Raw genomic sequence first — 18,815 nt, 5'->3', positions numbered from 1 at the left:
AGCATAATTGATAAAAAAAATTGGACAGCATATAGAAGTTCATAAAAGGTCATGATAAGTAGTCATACAACTCAGTTCACAGTGACATAGGTTTGACGATGACTAAAGTTCATACAGACACAGGTTCAGACAGACAATGATACAAGTTCACAACTTTAGTTGGTCTTCATTTTCCTTGGGATCAACTTCCTTGCAATTCTCTTCTTTCTTGTTGTTGCATGAGCCTTGGTGGGCTGGGCACTTGTTCCTTCTCCCATGAGGAATGCAAGACGGCTGAAACTCATGTAAAAATAATTAATAGATAGGAAGAAGGCAGCTAACATCATTCTCTATAATAATATTACAATGTTTACCTTCTTGTCAACCTAATGGGCTCTCCTGTTCTAAACTCAATCATGGAACTATTCTACGTTCAGGCTCCAATCTCCAATTGGTCCCAATCAACACCGTTTCCATTACCACCAGTAGCACCAGCATCGCTAGTTTCTCCTACAGAAAATATTCTATGCTCAGGCTTCACATCGAGCCTAGATAAAACCAAGAATGGATGAACAAGTTAGAATACTACTCGCAGAGCTAGGTCTACTGGCTTCCCAAACGAAGTTAGATGCCTATGACATTGGAAGAAAGGGAGTACATACGGAGGAATAAGATCACCCCAACTGCAATCCATGGGGTTTGATTTGAACCATAGCAGCTGCAATCCATGTGGCGAGTCCGGATGTGGAAGAAGTGGGGCAGGATGACTGCGCTAGCGGCACCGGCTCTCCGCGGCGGCGGGGGCCCACGGGAGGCAGCAACGGCGAGGGGCGCGGCGTGTGGGAGGCGGCGCTGGCGAGCCCTGGGCGCGGCAGCGCCCAGGATTGACGAGGCCTGGCGGCGGTGGCACTCAGGAGGAGTGCGTCGCTCGCTCAGCTCAATCCGTTTCCAGTCCGTCTCCGTTCCGTCGGTCCCAGTTGGACATAGACAGGGGTAATTGTGGAATAGAAAGTGTACAACAACATCAAATGGGTCGATAGGGCATTCTAGCGTGTTGGTTGTGTTTTATAATGAAAACAACGAATCCCTTGCAGCGATGGCAAAGTAGCTCCGAGAATGGCGAAATTCTCATTTTTTCGCAGAAAGGAATAGGCCTCAGCCAGCCCAGACCTGCAGCATCTAAAATGGGCCTCATCGTTTTTAAGTGGATTTCGGCCTTCACTCTCATTTGCTCCAGAAAAACAAAAACTCAACTTCCGCAGTAGATTAAAGTCACAAGAAAAAAAACTTCCGCAGTAGATTTCCTTCCCTCATTCTTAGAATCAGATTTTTAACTCTAAATTGTTAAAAACCACTAGTATATTGTCCGTACTCACGCTACGGTAACATTTAGGAAACACACATTAAACAACCAAAAATGTATGAATGCTTCGATGATTTTGAAAAATCAACGATCACATATTATAATATTAGAATAAAAAAGTATGATTCTCATGATAACCTGATACCAGATAAAGATTAATTGCATGATAACAGTGATATCAGAATATAGTGGATACATACACAGCCTTTCGATTTTTAACATATAACAAAAAATAGTTTGGCAAACATCGAGAATTTACATAGCCTGTAACCTCGGCGATGCTTTAGATTTTACTCCGCACGTGGTCTCCAGCGTCTCCTCCTACGGCCGCGCTACCCGCAGAGCCCGGCTACCTGCAATGCCAGAATTCCCGTTGGTACCCAATCAAACAAATATCCGTATCTATATGTTCGTTGATTAAATTTTTAACAAAAAAAAGGCGCAATTCCTAGAAAACAGAATTGCCAAAGCTTAAGCTTCTGAAGACTTTTCAATCGTGCTGAGGATTGCAAAAGCGTGTGACCAAGATTGTTACCATCTGGGCTTGGTTTTGGCCGCCTTCCAGCTGAACCTTGCTGAGACCAGCGGCTTCTCCCTGGAGTTGGTCACGTCGGTGAACGGCGGCACCTCAGTCCCCACATCCGTGGCCACCTCCGGCTCCGCGCGAGTGAAAGAAAAGAAAAAAAAGCAACATGAGATCTAAGTGCATTATCTAGTGTATTTGGTGTTCCTATTAAACTCATGACAGAGAAGAGAGCCTCCAAAACAGAGCAATTGTGAAATGTCGATAACTTTTTTCAATATATAGAAAATAATCAATTTATCATCTTTGTTAGCGTATACAAGCTCATTGTTTCTTTAACAACAGATTTAACAATCCAACGGTACATGTGGTTGGCTATCAGCTCCGTTCCTCAAATCCAATTTGCCATGGGGCCTACCTGTGCTACAGACCCCATCGCCTGTACTTTGCCGTCTCTCTAGTAGGGATGAAAACGGTACGGATATTTTCCGACCGTATTCGAAACCGAATCCGTTTAGAGGGGTTGAGATCTGTCCGTATCCGAGTCCAAATATCCAACATCCGTAACCATTAACGTATCCGAATACTCAAATCGCATATTTATGATGTCGATATCCAATCGTATCCTATCCGACATAGTTGACACTATCCGTATTCGAATCCGAATCCGGACAGAAATATGAAAACTTAGGAGGAGAGGTTATTAGTAGTGATTTTGCTACTGCCAAGAAAAAAATAAAAGTCTATGAAAATAAAAGAAAAGGAAAACAAACATTAGTTGTTTACCATCTATGAAAATGCCAGGAAAACAAACAGAGCAATATTTTTTGGGGTGTGTTTAGCAATGAACAGGAAACCAAATATCAACCATTACAGCCAATGCATGTCAGAAAAAAAATTCCACAAAGAAGCTGTTCCATCACCGAAAACAGGACTACTGAATATGACTTAAACATACTAAAAGGCAAATGAAAATAAACTAATTGAGCAACGCACCGAAAATGATATCAAGAATTCAATGGCATGAGTCTCCTCATGTGAGGTGAATGTCATTTGAATGTGATGATACCAACAGTCATACAATAGATTTTTATTTCTCTTGTGAGCACATTAGAGATCTCTGGAGGTCTGTTGACATCATGACTAACAATTCCTACAAGGTCCTTGAAGGATAGGACATCCCACACTATGTTTTGATCATAGTACCCTACTGCCTACTAAAATTTAAACAAAATAAAAACACTGAAAGCCTCAAGTGCATACCAGTCATGAGCCTGCACAATATTATAACTGATAGAAGTAACCTTGAGGATTTGGGCAACCTGAGAAACTAATTAATTTGAAGTATACTATTTACCCTTTTTTGCAAGGATCCAGTGCATAACACCCATTCATTTCGGCAAGAACTAAAACAACAACTAAAGCATATACTTGAAATTCATTCAGTCCAATAAAGTAGCCACAGACATGTGAGGCACGAGTATGCATGCCTCAAGAGTTACAGCCTGTTCGTTTCGCTGTGGCTCGTCGTAAACGATCGTAAATTTCCAGCCGGGACAATATTTCTCTTTCACACAAACCAGCCAACAGTACTTCTTTACGAACCAGCAATGATACGAACCAGCCAACCGAACAGGCTGATCGTTACTTACTTCCCCTTGCGGACCTTCCCAGTTTGTCCCCAACGAACATCATCTTAGGATCAACAAGCAGCTCCCTATCGATTCAGGACGCCAGATATCAAAGTAATTAGATTCTACAAAGAATTGGGCATTAGAGGAAACAGAGCAATATTATTGTTATAATATAATCTGTACCTGTAAATAAAAAGGCAATTCCTAAAGCCAGTTGTACAATAAGAGAGAATTCTATGTGAGCCATTATAAAAGATGCAACTTCCTCATCAGCCACTTAAAAGTTCATCTTCCCTCTCAACCACTACTTCGATTTTTTCGACCCAGTATGCCACTGCCGTCAGCTCTGGGAGGAACGGCAGCTAACAGAAGCTTGAAATGCCCCTTTTGCCCCTCTTACAGGTGGGCCCCACGCATCAGCCCTCTTCTTCATCTTTCCAGCCTTCCCACCTCGCCGGCGCAGCCCGCCTCAGCCGCCATGAGTGCGCTTCGGGCCTCCCTCCTCCTCCGTCAGCTCCCCTCGCCACTGTGCCCTGCGACGCAGGCAGCCGCTCCTCTCCGCCTCCACGCATTGGTCCTGGCGCGCCACAGCCCGACGCTCTCGAACCGCCCGTGGCTGCATCCTCAGTCGCCGCGGTGCAGCCCGTCGACCGTCGCGATGAGCTGGAAGGAGGAGCTAGAGGACCTGGTGGAAGGAAGAGGAAAAAGATGAAGAAGGCTATTTCTTTTTCTTTCTTCTTCTTCTCCTCCGATGAGCAACCTCCAAGGCCGGCGAGCTTTTTCTTTCTGTCCTCCACTCCCGCGCCACCCGGACCTTGGCCTGGCGCCGCCGTGGGCCGGCTCCACCCACGCCCCCACGCGACCCTCACCAGCACCAGTGGCGCAGCCCGTCGGCCGTCGCGATGAGCTGGAAGGAGGAGCTAGAGGACCTGGTGGAAGGAAGAGGAAAAAGATGAAGAAGGCTATTTCTTTTTATTTCTTCTTCTTCTTCTCCTCCGATGAGCAACCTCCAAGGCCGGCGAGCTTTTTCTTTCTGTCCTCCACTCCCGTGCCACCCGGACCTTGGCCTGGCGACGCCGTGGGCTGGCTCCACCCGCGCCCCCACGCGACCCTCACCAGCACCAGTGGCGCAACCAAGATCCGCCTCGCCTCCCCATGGTGGCTTCCCGCCCGAGATCCACGACGCTGCGGCGTGTCGCGCTCCTCTTCTAGCCCACAACTGAGCTGGCTGCGCCTCCGCCCAACCCTCGCTGGCGACTGCGTCGGGCTGCCTCCTCTCCAACACCACTAGCCGGGACACAGCTCTCCTTTGCACATCCGTGGCCATGGAGTGAGGAAGAAGGACTGACGCATGGGTCCCACTTGTAAGAGGGGTAAAAGGGACATTTCAAATTTCAACCTTCTGTTAGCTACCGTTTTGACGATAGTGGCATACAAGGGTCGAAAAAAATCAAAGTAGTGGTTGAGAGGGAAGATGAACTTTTTCAGTGGCTGATGAGAAAGTTGCATCTTTTATAATGGCTCAAGGGGAATTCTCTCGTACAATAAACCCTATGTTTAGTTCATATTCAGATACCTTAAACCGATCTTCGACTGGAGCTGGTCCAGCTCATTCTTGTGTGGCCTCGGCAGCCTCCTCCACCCTGAGCGTCACCACGGCTTGGTTGTTAACATGCATAGTTAAGATGACAGAAAAAAGATATGACAAAAACTGTTGCACGGTTAAGATGAAAATGCATTGCACTTTACCTATGTGATGTATATTAGTTTGCCAAGGTGAATCAAAGAGCTCGCACTAGACCAAGTGTAGTATAATTTTTCTGAATTTTATTCATGCTGCACCAGGCTAAGCAAGTGCACGGAGCAGAAGCAGACTATACACGGTAGTACAACAGAACAGTAAGAATGGCGTCGAACAGGGACAGACGCAGCTACTACACCATGGATTCAGTTACAGCAGCATCAGAACAGATCACAAATAAACCACGGACCTGACTGACACTCACGACGACCTTCGGGCGGGGATAGGGGGACAGTGGTTAGGTGAGGGGCGTGGAGGACACCTCGGCCTTGTCGAGCCGCCACAGCTGCCACGCGCGTAGCGCCAGGAAGGCGCCGAGGACGACCTGCATTGCAACAGCCACACCGACGAAGGTGATCCTGAGCCGCTCCCTGAAGTTGAGCCACCGCCGCCGCCTGGGCAGAGGGGGCAGGGCTGGGGGCAGTGGCCGGTACCTCCAGTGCCGGCGCCGGTGCCGCAAGGGCGCTGTTGCGCCGGAGGGGACGGGGTGTCAGAGGCGGACGTGCCAACTACTGTGTTGCGGGCACCGCCGGCGGCGAGGGGTAGCGGCAGCTGAGAGGGATGGGGAGGCGAGGAAGAGGAGCGGGAGGAGGACGATCAGCGTCACGGTTCAGGCGGGTGGGGAGGGGCGTGGGCGTGGCACCATGGGAGGGGGCATAGCATCAAGGGTGAGGCCAGGGTCCGGTTGCTCTTCTACGCGTGAGTCCAAAGGCGAATAGAGAGCTCCTCGAGCACTCCTAGACGACCAGACCCGATCCGACCGACATGATCGGACCCAAGAGTCGAGTCCAACCCTCACAAACTTTCATGCACCCACGCTCCAAACCATTTAGGACCAGACTCAGTCACTCCAACTGACTGGACCCACTCTTCCCCAGGTCCAATCGACTCCAGAGAGGCCAAGACCTGACCGGACCCAGTCCGATACTCATGACTGGACCTGAAGCCACAGTCCGGTTCACAACAAGCTACCACATTGCCACCTCACGCACATCACTCACCACTACGTCGATGTCACCACCTAATCGGACCCTCGCTCCTGGGTCCAGTCACGTCGCGCGCCCGAGTCTGACGCCCCCTCGCGTCAGACACAAGAGAGACTAGGACTCTCCGTGCCTAGGTCTGATCATCCCAAGACCTAGGGTCCAGGTCCTCTAAAACTCCTTTTCTTCTCCTAACTTCTCCACCCTTGCTCAAATGTGCTAACCACCAAGTGTATCACCTTGTGCACGTGTGTTAGCAACTTTTCACAAACATTTTCAAGGGTGTTAGCACTCATTAGAATCTAAATGCATATGCAATGAGTTAGAACATCTAGTGGCACTTTGATAATCACATTTCACGATGAGTTTCACCCCTCTTAATAGTACGGCTATCGATCCTAAATGTGATCATACTCGCTAAGTATCTCGAATCACCAAAACACAAAAGCTCCTATGGATATCACCTTTGTCTTGAGCTTTTTATTTTTCTCTTTCTTCTTTTCCAAGCCCGAGCACTTGATCATCACCATGGCTATCACCACCATCATCATGACCTTCATCATTTGCTCCACCACTTGGAATGTGCTACCCTATCTCATGATCACTTAGAGTAAAAGGGTTCAGCACCTAGGGTTTCATCAATTCACCAAAACCAAACTAGAGCTTTCAATTTCCTCCTTTTTGGTAATTGATGACAACCCTTTCACAAAGATATGAATTGAAATTCATTTGAATCCATGTTGCTTGTCCAAGCATTTTTACCATGTGTAAAGGATTTAGACAAGTTTCATGAACCCGAATTGGTAGCATTTGCTCCCCCTACATGTGTGCTAAAAGTTTAGATTTGAAGCTTGCACATATGTATAGATTTGAGTTGTGGGAGAGTAATATCTACCAAATGATGCTAAGGTATAAGAGATGGACCTTTGAACCGTGATACCAATCGGAGTGTACCTAATATACCATCCTTAGCACCATGGTTAGTTAGATACCACATTGAAGTTACTTGCAAAACACAAACACTAGATACCTCGTGAGATCACATTATATACAAGGTTCTAGTACCACTTGAAAACCAAACAAGTAAGCAGGGTATATCTAACTATCATCCTATGCATGCTAGTTTTTTATTTCATCATTCAAATATACAACTAGCATACACCACACAAGCATGGAATTTTAATTTAAAACTTGTGCCATGCAAGCATACATATGTAATGCACATTCAAATGCATCAATTAAGTTTATGAGCTTGCTCTCCCCTACTTGTGTGCTTAAATTTTAATTGATTCCCTTACTTTCATATATCTCTCCCTATATCAAAGTTCTCCCTCTTTGTCATCATTTCATTATCTTTGTGCACTAATGTCTTCTCCGTTGTCATCAATGACCACAAAGGTTCAATTTTAGATAGGTTAAGATTATCAATATCAATCAATGGGGTGAGTATCATTTTTCCAAATTGGGTTCAATCTAGAACACTTGCCAAAAATATTTAACTCGGTTTGATCCAAGGACAAGCTTCTTCACACCTCATTTCAAGGGTTATCTTGACCATGTTGAGTTAAACACTTATGACTCATCTTCTAGATCAAACACTAGGTTCACAAGCCCACAAACTATGTCATATGCTACCACTAGATCAAGTCAAGCATAGAAGCAATAGTGGTATCATATAAGCATCAAATTCATTTGATTTTCATGAATGAGCCTATTAAATGCTGAGGAATGACTAGATGCACTAAACAAGTCCTTAGCAAATAATGTATGCATGCCAATCAACTTTACCTTGGATTGCTCGAAGGCGAGGCATGTCATATAAGTGGGGGGTGCATCAACACATATTTGAGAAATCCAATATGTTCAACTCATTCCTTAGCTTGCAAAACCTTTTCTCATTCCTTAGCTTGTAAAACCTTTTCTCATCCAATATGATCCAAGGACAAGCTTCTTCACTCCTCCAAATAAGGGTTATCTTGTACCATGTTGAGTTAAACACTTATAGCTCATTTTCTAGATCAAACATTAGGTTTACAAGCCCACAAACATGTCATATGCTACCACTAGACCAAATTAAGCATAGAGGCAATAGTGGTACCATACAATCATCAAATTCATTTGATTTTCATGAATGAGCCTAGTAAATGTGAAAGATGACTAGATACACTAAACATGTCCTTAGCAAGGATGTATGCCATGCTAATCAACTTTTATCTTAGATTGCTCGAAGGAGAGGCATGTCATATGAGTGGAAGGTGCATCAACACATTTTTGAGAAATCCAATATGTTCAACTCATTCCTTAGCTTGCAAAACCTTTTCTCATCTAATGGCTTGGTGAATATATCGGCAAGTTGATCTTCGGTGCCCACGCTCTCAATTGAAATGTCCCCCTTTTGTTGATGATCTCTTATGAAATGGTGGCGGACATCAATGTGCTTTGTTCTTGCATGTTGAACCGGATTGTTGATTAGCTTGATTGCACTCTCATTGTCACATAGCAATGGCACTTTCTTGAACTTAATTCCAAAGTTATTTAATGTGGCCTTCATCCAAAGAATTTGTGCACAACAACTACCGGCGGATATGTATTCGGCTTTGATGGTTGATAATGCAACACTATTTTGTTTGTTTGATGACCATGAAACAAGTGATCTTACCAACAATTGACATGTGCCTATGGTGCTCTTCTTTTCAGCCTTGCATCCCGCATAATTCAAAGTCTGAATATCCAACTAGATCAACCTTTGCTCCTTTGGGATACCACAAACCAACATTTTGTGTATACTTCAAGTACCTCAATATTCTCTTTGCAGCATTCAAATGACTTTCTCTTGGTGAGGCTTGAAACCTTGCATACATGCACACACTAAACATGACATCCGACCTTGATGCGGTGACATAGAGTAGGCTTCCAATCATAGAGCAATACAATTTTGATCCACCATGTTGCCACTTGTATCACTATCCAAATTGCCATTTGTTCCCATTGGTGTACTAATGGCCTTTGCTTCATTCATGCCAAACTTCTTGAGCATGTCTTTGATGTACTTGCCTTGACTCACAAATCTACCATTCTTCAATTGCTTGATTTGAAGACCAAGAAAGTAACTTAACTCTCCAATCATGGACATCTCAAACTCATTAGCCATCATCTTTCCAAACTCTTCACTAAAGTCTTGATTAGTTGATCCAAATATGATGTCTTCAACATAGATTTGCAACACAAACAAGTTCTTTTCAATCTTCTTGGTGAAAAGTGTGGTGTCAACCTTGCCCATAATGAATCTCTTTGAGAGTAGGAAGTCCCTCGACCTCTCATACCATGCTCTAGGTGCTTGCTTCAAGCCATACAATGTCTTCTTCAACTTGTGCACATGGTTTCTTGTCATCTTCAAAACCGGGAGGTTGCTCAACATATACTTCTTCATTGATGTAGCCATTGAGAAATACACTCTTGACATCCATTTGATAGAGCTTGATATTGTGGGCACAAGCATAGGCTAGCAAGATTCTAATTGCTTCTAATCTAGCAACCGAGGCATATATTTCTCCAAAGTCAAGACCTTCCACTTGAGTGTAACCTTGTGCTACCAATCTTGTTTTGTTCCTTACCACTATGTCATCTTGATCTTGCTTATTTCTAAAGATCCATTTGGTTCCAATCACATTATGGTTCTTTGGTCTCTCAACTAGTTCTCACACTTGATTTCTTGTAAAGTTATTCAATTCTTCATGCATAGCATTCACCCAATCCAAATCCATCAATGCTTCTTCTATCTTCTTTGGTTCAATGGATGACACAAATGAGAAATGCTCACAAAATGATGCTAATCTTGATCTTGTTTGTACACCTCTAGAAATATCTCCAATTATAGTGTCCAATGAATGATCTCTTGCAATATTGGTTGGTTGGAGTATTGGAACTTGATTACTTGCACTTGCTTGATCATCGGGTTGAGATGATGTACTAGCCACTTGACCTTCTTCATTATTATGAGAGCCACTTGTACTTGCTTGATTAGTGTCAACTTGCACATTTGAGTTAGAGATCACTTCACTTGATCATCTTCATCATCGATCACTTGCCTAGGCCTCAATCCACCAACATCCATGTTCTTCATAGCATTTGAAAGTTGAATGCCTCTAACATCATCAAGATTCTCATTCTCATCTTGGGAACCCTTGGTTTGATCAAATTCAACATCATGAACTTCCTCAAGAGTACCGCTCCCTAAATTCCAAACTCTATATGCTTTGCTAGTGGTTGAGTATCCAAGCAAGAATCCTTCATCACACTTCTTGTCAAACTTGCTCAATCTAGTGCCTTTCCTCAATATGTAGCATTTGCAACCAAAAACCCGAAAGTATGCAATGTTGGGCTTTCTACCATTCAAGAGCTCATAAGGTGTCTTCTCTTTTAATAGGTGACAATATAAGCGGTTGCTACAATAGCAAGCCATGTTGATTGCTTCGGCCCAAAAGGATTGACTCACATTGTACTCACTAAGCATAGATCTTACCATGTCTGGTACTCATGACTCCAAAGAGGCCAAGACCTGACCAGACCTAGTCTAGTACTCATGACTGGACCTAGAGCCATTGTCTGGTTTACATAAGCTGCCACCGTTGCCACCTCACGCATAGCACTCGCCACTGCATCGACGTCACCACCTAAATGAACCCTCGTGCCCTCCCACGCTAGACACAGAGGAAACCTAACTCTCCCTGCCTAGGTGTAGTCATCCCGATACCTAGGGTTTGGTCCTCAAAAACTCCTCCTTTTCTTCTCCAACTTCTCCATCCTTGCTCAAATGTGCTAACCACCAAGTGTATCACCTTGTTCACGTGTGTTAGGAACTTTTTACAAACATTTTTAAGGGTGTTAGCACTCACTAGAATCTAAATGCATATGCAATGAGTTAGAACATCTAGTGGCACTTTGATAACCGCATTTCACGACGAGTTTCACCCCTCTTAATAGTACAGCTATCGATCCTAAATGTGATCACACTCGCTAAGTGTCTAGATCACCAAAACACAAAAGCTCCTATGGATATCACCTTTGCCTTGAGCTTTTTGTTTTTCTCTTTCTTCTTTTCCAAGCCCGAGCACTTGATCATCATCATGGCTATCACCACCATCATCATGATCTTCATCATTTGCTCCACCACTTGGACTGTGCTACCCTATATCATGATCACTTAGAGTAAAAGGGTTAGCACCTAGGGTTCCATCAATTCACCAAAATCAAACTAGAGCTTTCAGCGGTGGCGGGCAGGGGCGAGAACAAATGGGGATATTTTACTCTATACCAATCTAAGGGGGTCATCCGCAAATATAACAACAAGAACACTTGGTTAGCACCATTTATGGACTTAAACGACACCATAACATAGATTTGGGACTCAAGTAGTTGTTTCGAGAGTTCATGGACCGGCCTGACATAGGCCAACAAATTTAGGGGCCAGCCATGCACTTTGTTCCGAGTTTAATTATACTTGTTTAGTATGATAAATATTAATATCTTGATTCTAGAATGCTTTTTTTATCGGGTACACCTTGGATGCACACAACCCACACACTCCACACTCACACCACACGCACACACACGCATGCGCGTCTGTACACACACAATGTCTTTTTTAGACATAGAGAGATAGAGAGAGTATGTATCATCAGTGTTCGTTGTTTTTTTAAAAGTACCAAAGGCCTCTTGAAGAAAACCAAGGGCGCGTTTGCGCACCTGGACCAGCACGGCCTAGCCAGCCCAAATAGACCAGGCATGAGTAGGCCTGCCCCAACTGCTGCAACGCAGCTTGTTTGCGCACCTGTACCAATTCAGCCTGGCCCAGGCGAGCTGGTGTTTGTGACCCAATACTCAGCTGGGCTCAAATGCCAACCGCCATCAACTGCAGAGCACAGATTGTGTTTGCCAGCTGCTGTGCTCGGCCTGGCCCAAAGAGAAGGAAGAACAACATGATCAATAGAGAAGCAAACACTTTGAATGAAAATGTACAAAAGACATAGGCCTCAGACTAATTCCATTTAATAAACACATACATTGCCGGCTACATTGCATAATCAAAGAAGCAAATTAAGAACAGTAGCAGAATTAAGTAGTTTGGCAAGCCGAGAAGGGCAACAAGTTAATAGAAAAGAGAGTACATGAATCAAAGTGGCATGTAGCCAGCTAATGCAGTCATCCTATTGTGTCATCATCGGCCTAATTAAAACAACAGCTATGGCACATGAACAGCTTGAGTGACAGACCAACTACAACCATAAACAAGATCAAGATGACAACATTTTTGCAATAGCCTTGCAGCCTAGGTGAATGAGGATAGATTTCAGAACCTTGAGCTATCACCAGTTCATGGGATGCTGATGCATCCCCATGAGGGGCATCAATTGGTAACAGCAAGGGTTCTTGAGGTACCCTTGCATTAAAATCTCTAAGAGCATCATCATAGTTGTTGTACTTCTGATAGATAGCCCCTTCTTCCCTAAGCACTTGCTTAGCACACTCATACCATGTAAAATAAATCCTAGGTTTCTTCCCTTCAAAGACCACATAGCAAGGAGGCATTCTCTGAAACCAACCAAATGTAGAACATGTAAGTGGTCTGAATGACATGCCTCAGTCGACCATTCAATTTGAATGATGGTGAACATCATCGGCTACTTGATAAAAAAATTAGCCTCAGCTTAGTAGTTTGGTGGTTTTTTTCCTTGTTTAGTCATTGGTGGCTACCAAGAATTGTAAGAACCAAATAAAGAGGCAAATAAACAACAGTTGCACTCACTGCTATATAGACCTTTTGATCAGTTGCACTCACTGCCATCAGCCATCACAAGAGGATGTTGTTGCTATGGAGTACAACTGAGCAAAAGTGTAGAATGGAAGGATAGGCAAATAAAGAACAAAGCACAACAACAAAACCATCAAAACAAGAATAAGGTAGCCACCTCATGTTTGTTTTATGCATCATAGGCCTTTAAATCCCATAGTTACCATCAGGGCATAAACAACACAAATAGGCAACTAGTTATCAAATAAAAAGTAGCCAACAGAGGCTACAAATAAGTTTCTTACAATACCAAGTTCAGCCCAAGAGCCAAGGGCTCAAATGTTCCCAAATCCTTGCCTATTGTTAGCCACCCTCCTAGGCAAACTACACCATCAAGGTTAGGTGTCAAAAGAACAAGCAGACTACACAAAAGCTCCTGTTGTCAAAAGAAGAGAGAGTGGGTGAGGGGGGTGGAGGAACTATACATCTCTACAGTCAACCCCCTCCTGGCCTTCTAGCCCTTCATGTGTAGTGGAACTACACATAGTAGTTTTTGGCCAGGAAGGTCCTAAGCCAAAGGGCCTTGTGGGCATCACTCATGTTCACAAAGCCCCTACCTTGGGCCTTATTGTCCAGGAGGAAGGTGTAGGCAACAATAAGTGCCTCCTCACTGAAGCTAGGCATCTCCATCACAGCAAGGTACATATTGGCATCAACATGGGCAGGTCCAGTCTCCCTAAGAGCATTGGCCACATTGTTCACAGCATCTAACATGTTAGTCAACATGAGCATCTCCTCCTCAGAGAAGTTCCCTCTCTTCCTCTTTGGGCCAGCAGCTAAGGAGGTAGGAAGCAGTTCAGTGGCCTTGTTATCCCCTCCCTATTCACTAGGAACTATGGTGTGGGTCAAAGGAGGACCATCAGCCTTGGCACCAACACTGTCAGCCTAGTTCTGCCCTAAGGCTTCACCAGACCTAAGTGCAAACTTGCCTGTGGCCATGGCATTAGCAAAGATAGCCTCCATCTCAGTGTAGAACCTAATAGGGCAGTTAAGAAACTCTGCATCTTTAGGATGGTCCTGCAGGGTTGGGCAAATGTAGTTTAAGAAAGGCAAATGTAGGTAGTCAAGGCAAAGATGAGATCAAATTGCTACCTTGCAGTGGCCAAGGTAGTGCTCTTGCTCAAGCATGATAGCATGAGCCTAGTCATCCCAAAGAGCACCACTAAGGTCCTTCAGCTTGCTCACCCTAGCCCATTTCTGCCTCCACTTCCTCAAGTGGTTGTACACTTGAGTTGGGCTAACAACCTCCCCACAGAACAGCTTGAGGGCTTTGGCCACAGAATTCACATCTTTGTCCTTGAAAACCTTGTCAGGCCTGCTACCATCACTAACAAGGGCAGCCATCCTCCTTAGCACAAAGCCAGAGGTGGTGTTGGTCCACCTCATTGCCCTCACAGCCCCATTCCCAGCCACAAGAGCAGCAACATCAACAGGGTTTGCTGCACCTGGAGCAGCACTAGCACCAGCACCAGCTGCAACAGGGGCAGCAGCACTAGCACCAGCACTAGCTACAACAGGGGCAGAACCACCATTGATGAGCTGCTCCATCACTGAAGTACTAGCAACAAACCCACCCTCAAATGCACCTGAATCCATCCTAGGGCTGGCATGTAATGAAATCAATAACAGAATGAATCAAGAACAGACTGATAGCAATATTAACAGTTGCATGAATAAACAATAGACTAACAGATCATGAAGAATAGAATGATTCAAGAACAGACTGACAGTAAGATTAACAACAACAGAATGAATGAAGCATAAAATTGGTCTTAGCTTTGTCCACCAAATTATTACATCACCATGACACACACATGAGTTCCCGGTACAAAAGCTAAATTTAAGAACATATTACATCAAATAGTGTTTGTTCCCCTCCCTTCACACATAGCATTGCAAATGGCATCCCTTATTTCAGCCATGTCAACAGAGTCTTGGTCCAGATGGGCTGGGGGCAGGTTGGTTGGATCAGCAGAAGTAGTGAAACCTTCCTCATCAGGCACTACTTCATCAATGCCAAAACCTAGGATCCAGTTGTGCAAAATGGCATAGGCAACTACAAGCTTCACTTGTGTCCTATACTTGTGGAAGGGTTTGTTGTCCAAGATCCTAAACCTGCCCTTCAGTGCACCTATAGCCCTCTCCACAGTCACTCTAAGTGATGAGTGCCTAAGGTTGTAGAGCTCCCTTGCATTGGTGGGCCTGTTCCTTGGGCCATACTCAAACAAATGGTACCTAACCCCTCTATAGGGAGGTAGGAAACCATTTTTGCATGCATACCCAGCATCTACCAAGAACATTTTTCCTACACAAGACATCTACTGTGAGAGTGTGTGTTAATAGGCCATGGAATATGTAATTAGTGTTGGTGTGCAATTACCTTCTGGCAAACTCAAGCCATCTTCCCTGGCTACAGCATCTGCCAAAACAGTTGCATCATGGGCAGAGCCCTCCCAGCCAGCCAGGACATAAGTGAATTTCAGATCACAATTCACAGCTACCATCACATTTTGGGTGGGATCCTTTTTCCTACCCCTAAAAGCTTGTTGCATGCGCCTAGGAACCCATGCTAGGAAATGAGTGCCATCTATAAAGCCAATGACATCCTAAAAAGCATGGGTCAGTCATTGCAACAGGTCTAATGTAACTAATGAACCCAGGGTATACAATTACCTTAAAATATAGATTCCATGTATGGCTTCCAAGAATCTTTGGGTGAGTGGTAGTGCTAGCTGGCTTTATCATTTCATTCCTAAGCTCACCCACAGCATACAACACCTAATGGAAGTGCTTCTGGACAGTTTGGATGGACCTCCTAAAGGACTGGTGGATAACCCTAAATCTTTGGTTGTGCCCTACAACATGTAAAAACATGGCAACCTGCTCTTCTACTGACACCCCCCTCCCTATCAGTGACAAGGCTCCTCTCTCTAAAAGTTCTCACTAACTTAAAAAAAGCAGCTCTCTTCATCCTAATCATAGAAATACACTCTGAATCAGTGGAGTTGTATATCATTCTCAGTGTTCTATGTCTGTGCTGTTCATTTTCATCCCTAATCAGGGCCAGTGCTATAGGATCAGGCAGTGGGGTTTTAGGTTTAGGGGTTTTCCTTTTCAGCCTAGTGGATACAAAGGAAACCATAACAATAGTCAAGGCAGCTGCCTTCCTACACAGCATGTCACGGCTCAAAGACAGATCCATCTACAAGCATGTAAAAATGTAACATGATTTCAGCTTAATGTACCCTGCTAGGCATCAACATGAATGTGAAATGAATGCATATGAACAAAAGCACGACTGCATCTTGTATGTGATGCCTCCTAGTGCTAAATTTGGACAACATCATTGATCAATGATGGAACAAAAAACTCAGAGCAATAGTAATCAGAAACAGATCAACATCCCTAACAGATCAAGAATAGCAAGGTACAAGTAACACTAACAACTGCATCAAACAGTTATGAATAGCAAGGTACAATACTAATCTGAAACAGATCAACAACCCTAACAGATCATGATCCCAACAGATCAAGAATAGCAAGGTACAAGTAACCCTAATAGGAGCATGAAGCAGTTATAACAAGTATGAAACCCTAATAGATCATGAACAGCAACGAACAAGAAACCCTAAGAACTTCAAGAAGCATCACAAAAAAGAAGATTGGGGGTCGATTTCACCTTGGCTCAGGGTCCAAACAATGGAGAGGAGGCAGATCTAGAAGTAGAGGATGCAGATCGGGAAGAAGATGAAGCAGATGCGGACGAAGAAGAAGAGGAACATTGCCGCCATGGAGTCCCAGCAGCAGCCGGAGCGAGGACGCGGCGAAGAACCTCGGCGCCGGTGACCAAACCCACAACTAGTCGAAGGTCACCACTGCCACCACGCACCACCACTCACCGCTGGTCTCTCACAAGGGAGGTGGAAGAGCAAGCACCGAGTGGAAGAAGGAGAGAGTGGAGAGTGGGAACCCATATATAAAGGCTGGTGAAATTGCCGCCATTTCGCTTCGCGCGTGGCGGCTAGAGCGGGAGCGGGGAGCGGGGATGCACACGAAGGAGTTTCCCCTTCCTGCTAGAGCCTGCATGAGCCACCCCGCCGCCGCCCAAAATCGCCTGCGTGTGCCGCCACGAGCTCGGCTCCAAAGAAATGAGGGTTTTGGTCGTTTCCAGAGGGCCAGGCGGAGAGGGCGTTTTTGGCTCTGGGAAGCCAGGCTCGCTCGCGGGCCACGACCACAAACATGGCAAGTTGCAGCCCACGAGCATAGCCAGGCCTCCAGGCCAGGGTCGCAAATGCGCCCCAAGTGATTTGTTCATTGTCACCATCTCATGTTCACATTTAGGGTGCTGGATAGGTTACGAGCCTCTTTGGATTTGGATTAAGGCTCCGAAATTCAGGTTTAGAGAGGACAAAATGCCTAGACACCTAGTAGATGGACCTTCCCTTTTGCATCCTAGGTTCCAATCCTACTTTAGCATGGCAATTCTAGGAATGTAAAGACATGAAATGAATTTCTCAAATGTAAATGCTCAAAATAAAGAGGGAAAGGAACGTGGCAATATTTTCCCGAGGTATCAGAGAGTCGCCACTCCCTACTAGTCCTCATTGGAGCACCTGCGCAAGGGTGTAGCTCCCCCTTGATCCACGCAAGGATCAAGTGCTCTCTATGTAATAGAACCAACCAATTTACAAGAGCACAAGTACAAAACCAATCACCGGAGTGATCAAACCGTCATACTTGAGCCCATATAAACCCGGTAGTCCGCTGAAACCACGAAGGATTTCAAACCAACTCGCATACAACCAAGATCGTACATTATTCAACATAACAAGCCACATGCTACATCCATTTCACAAGTAGTTCATAAGTATCTTGCATACATCGGAGTTCACATAATTATTACAACATGAGTTCACAAATAGCGAAAGCAAAGTAGTTGGAAACCCTCACACACACTTAGTTCAAATACAAGCTAGTTCCATAGTCATATCCAGCAAAAGTATCATAATAAGATAACATAGGAGATCATGCCCATGATCTAGTCTTCATCATCAACAGGGTGGAGACAACACTTGTAGTAACCGTTATAATGCACGTCATCTACAACAAGAGGGAATAAACCCTGAGTACGAGAATGTACTCAGCTAGACTTACCCGTCGTAAACCAAAAATAAATGACACCAAGGAGTATGCAAGGCTTTATCAATGGATCTCGCTTGACAACCATTTTGCATAAAAGCTTTAATGATACAAGAGCATAATTTAACTTTTTAGTTAAGTAGCAAGTTACCAATATTAAACCTGTCATCTAGATTAGCACCTGTACTAAAGCAAGCACTTGATTAGGATCCAAACATTAGTAACCATATCTAGTGTAATGTTGTGACATCATCATCATCATTATAACCATCAAGTTCCATTAAGTGTCTCTACGTTGCCGCTATTGAGGAATTATCCGGGAGAGACAATGACTCAAATCGATTCCTACCCAGCTAAGGAATTATTCCTAACACACACCCAAGCAACCTGATCAGGGTCACCTCGGGTCACCTTTGGTATAGCTCAGGAACAAAATTTGTGGGCCCAAGCAGCACCAAACTCTCAGGGAATCCACTCTACCAGGATGTCAATCTGCCCTCGGACTTACACCAATGGCTCCCCACACATCCTTACTACCACCAA

General features: G+C 44.6%; 1 protein-coding gene and 1 long non-coding RNA gene across 3 annotated transcripts; both read right to left on the bottom strand.

Moving 5' to 3' along the window:
- Positions 1-13: 13 nt before the first annotated feature.
- Positions 14-4,850, bottom strand: LOC136491542 (uncharacterized). Of its 2 annotated transcripts, XR_010768084.1 has the most exons (6): positions 3,683-4,850; positions 2,553-3,582; positions 1,878-2,322; positions 1,602-1,695; positions 354-489; positions 14-273 (listed from the first exon to the last, which is right to left on the bottom strand). It is a non-coding gene; the product is annotated as an uncharacterized lncRNA (long non-coding RNA). The 2 variants fall into 2 exon arrangements; XR_010768083.1 differs by lacking the exons at positions 14-273; positions 354-489 and having other exon boundaries at positions 1,496-1,695.
- An 8,760-nt stretch (positions 4,851-13,610) lies between these two features.
- On the bottom strand, positions 13,611-15,685 carry LOC136461904 (uncharacterized). The gene is made up of 6 exons (XM_066461267.1): positions 15,514-15,685; positions 15,021-15,156; positions 14,824-14,856; positions 14,319-14,736; positions 14,063-14,150; positions 13,611-13,909 (listed from the first exon to the last, which is right to left on the bottom strand). The coding sequence occupies exons 1-6, from the start codon at positions 15,683-15,685 to the stop codon at positions 13,611-13,613; spliced, it is 1,146 nt and encodes a 381-aa protein (XP_066317364.1).
- Between the last annotated feature and the right edge of the window lie 3,130 nt (positions 15,686-18,815).

This window comes from Miscanthus floridulus, chromosome 1, assembly GCF_019320115.1.
Source record: "Miscanthus floridulus cultivar M001 chromosome 1, ASM1932011v1, whole genome shotgun sequence".
In the NCBI taxonomy this organism is placed as follows: Eukaryota; Viridiplantae; Streptophyta; class Magnoliopsida; order Poales; family Poaceae; genus Miscanthus; species Miscanthus floridulus.
This window is presented reverse-complemented; position numbering and strand designations above follow the sequence as displayed.

Bases quoted from the DNA above. Each gene is read 5' to 3' on its own strand.
- LOC136461904 (XM_066461267.1), bottom strand. From the start codon at position 15,685: ATGCAACAAGCTTTTAGGGGTAGGAAAAAGGATCCCACCCAAAATGTG. The intron at 15,157-15,513 runs GTAATTGCACAC...ACTGGATCCTAG, and splicing joins TGGCTTGAGTTTGCCAGAAG to GTTTTGGCATTGATGAAGTA. The intron at 14,737-14,823 runs GTTAGTCTATTG...ATTACATGCCAG, and splicing joins CATTCTATTCTTCATGATCT to CCCTAGGATGGATTCAGGTG.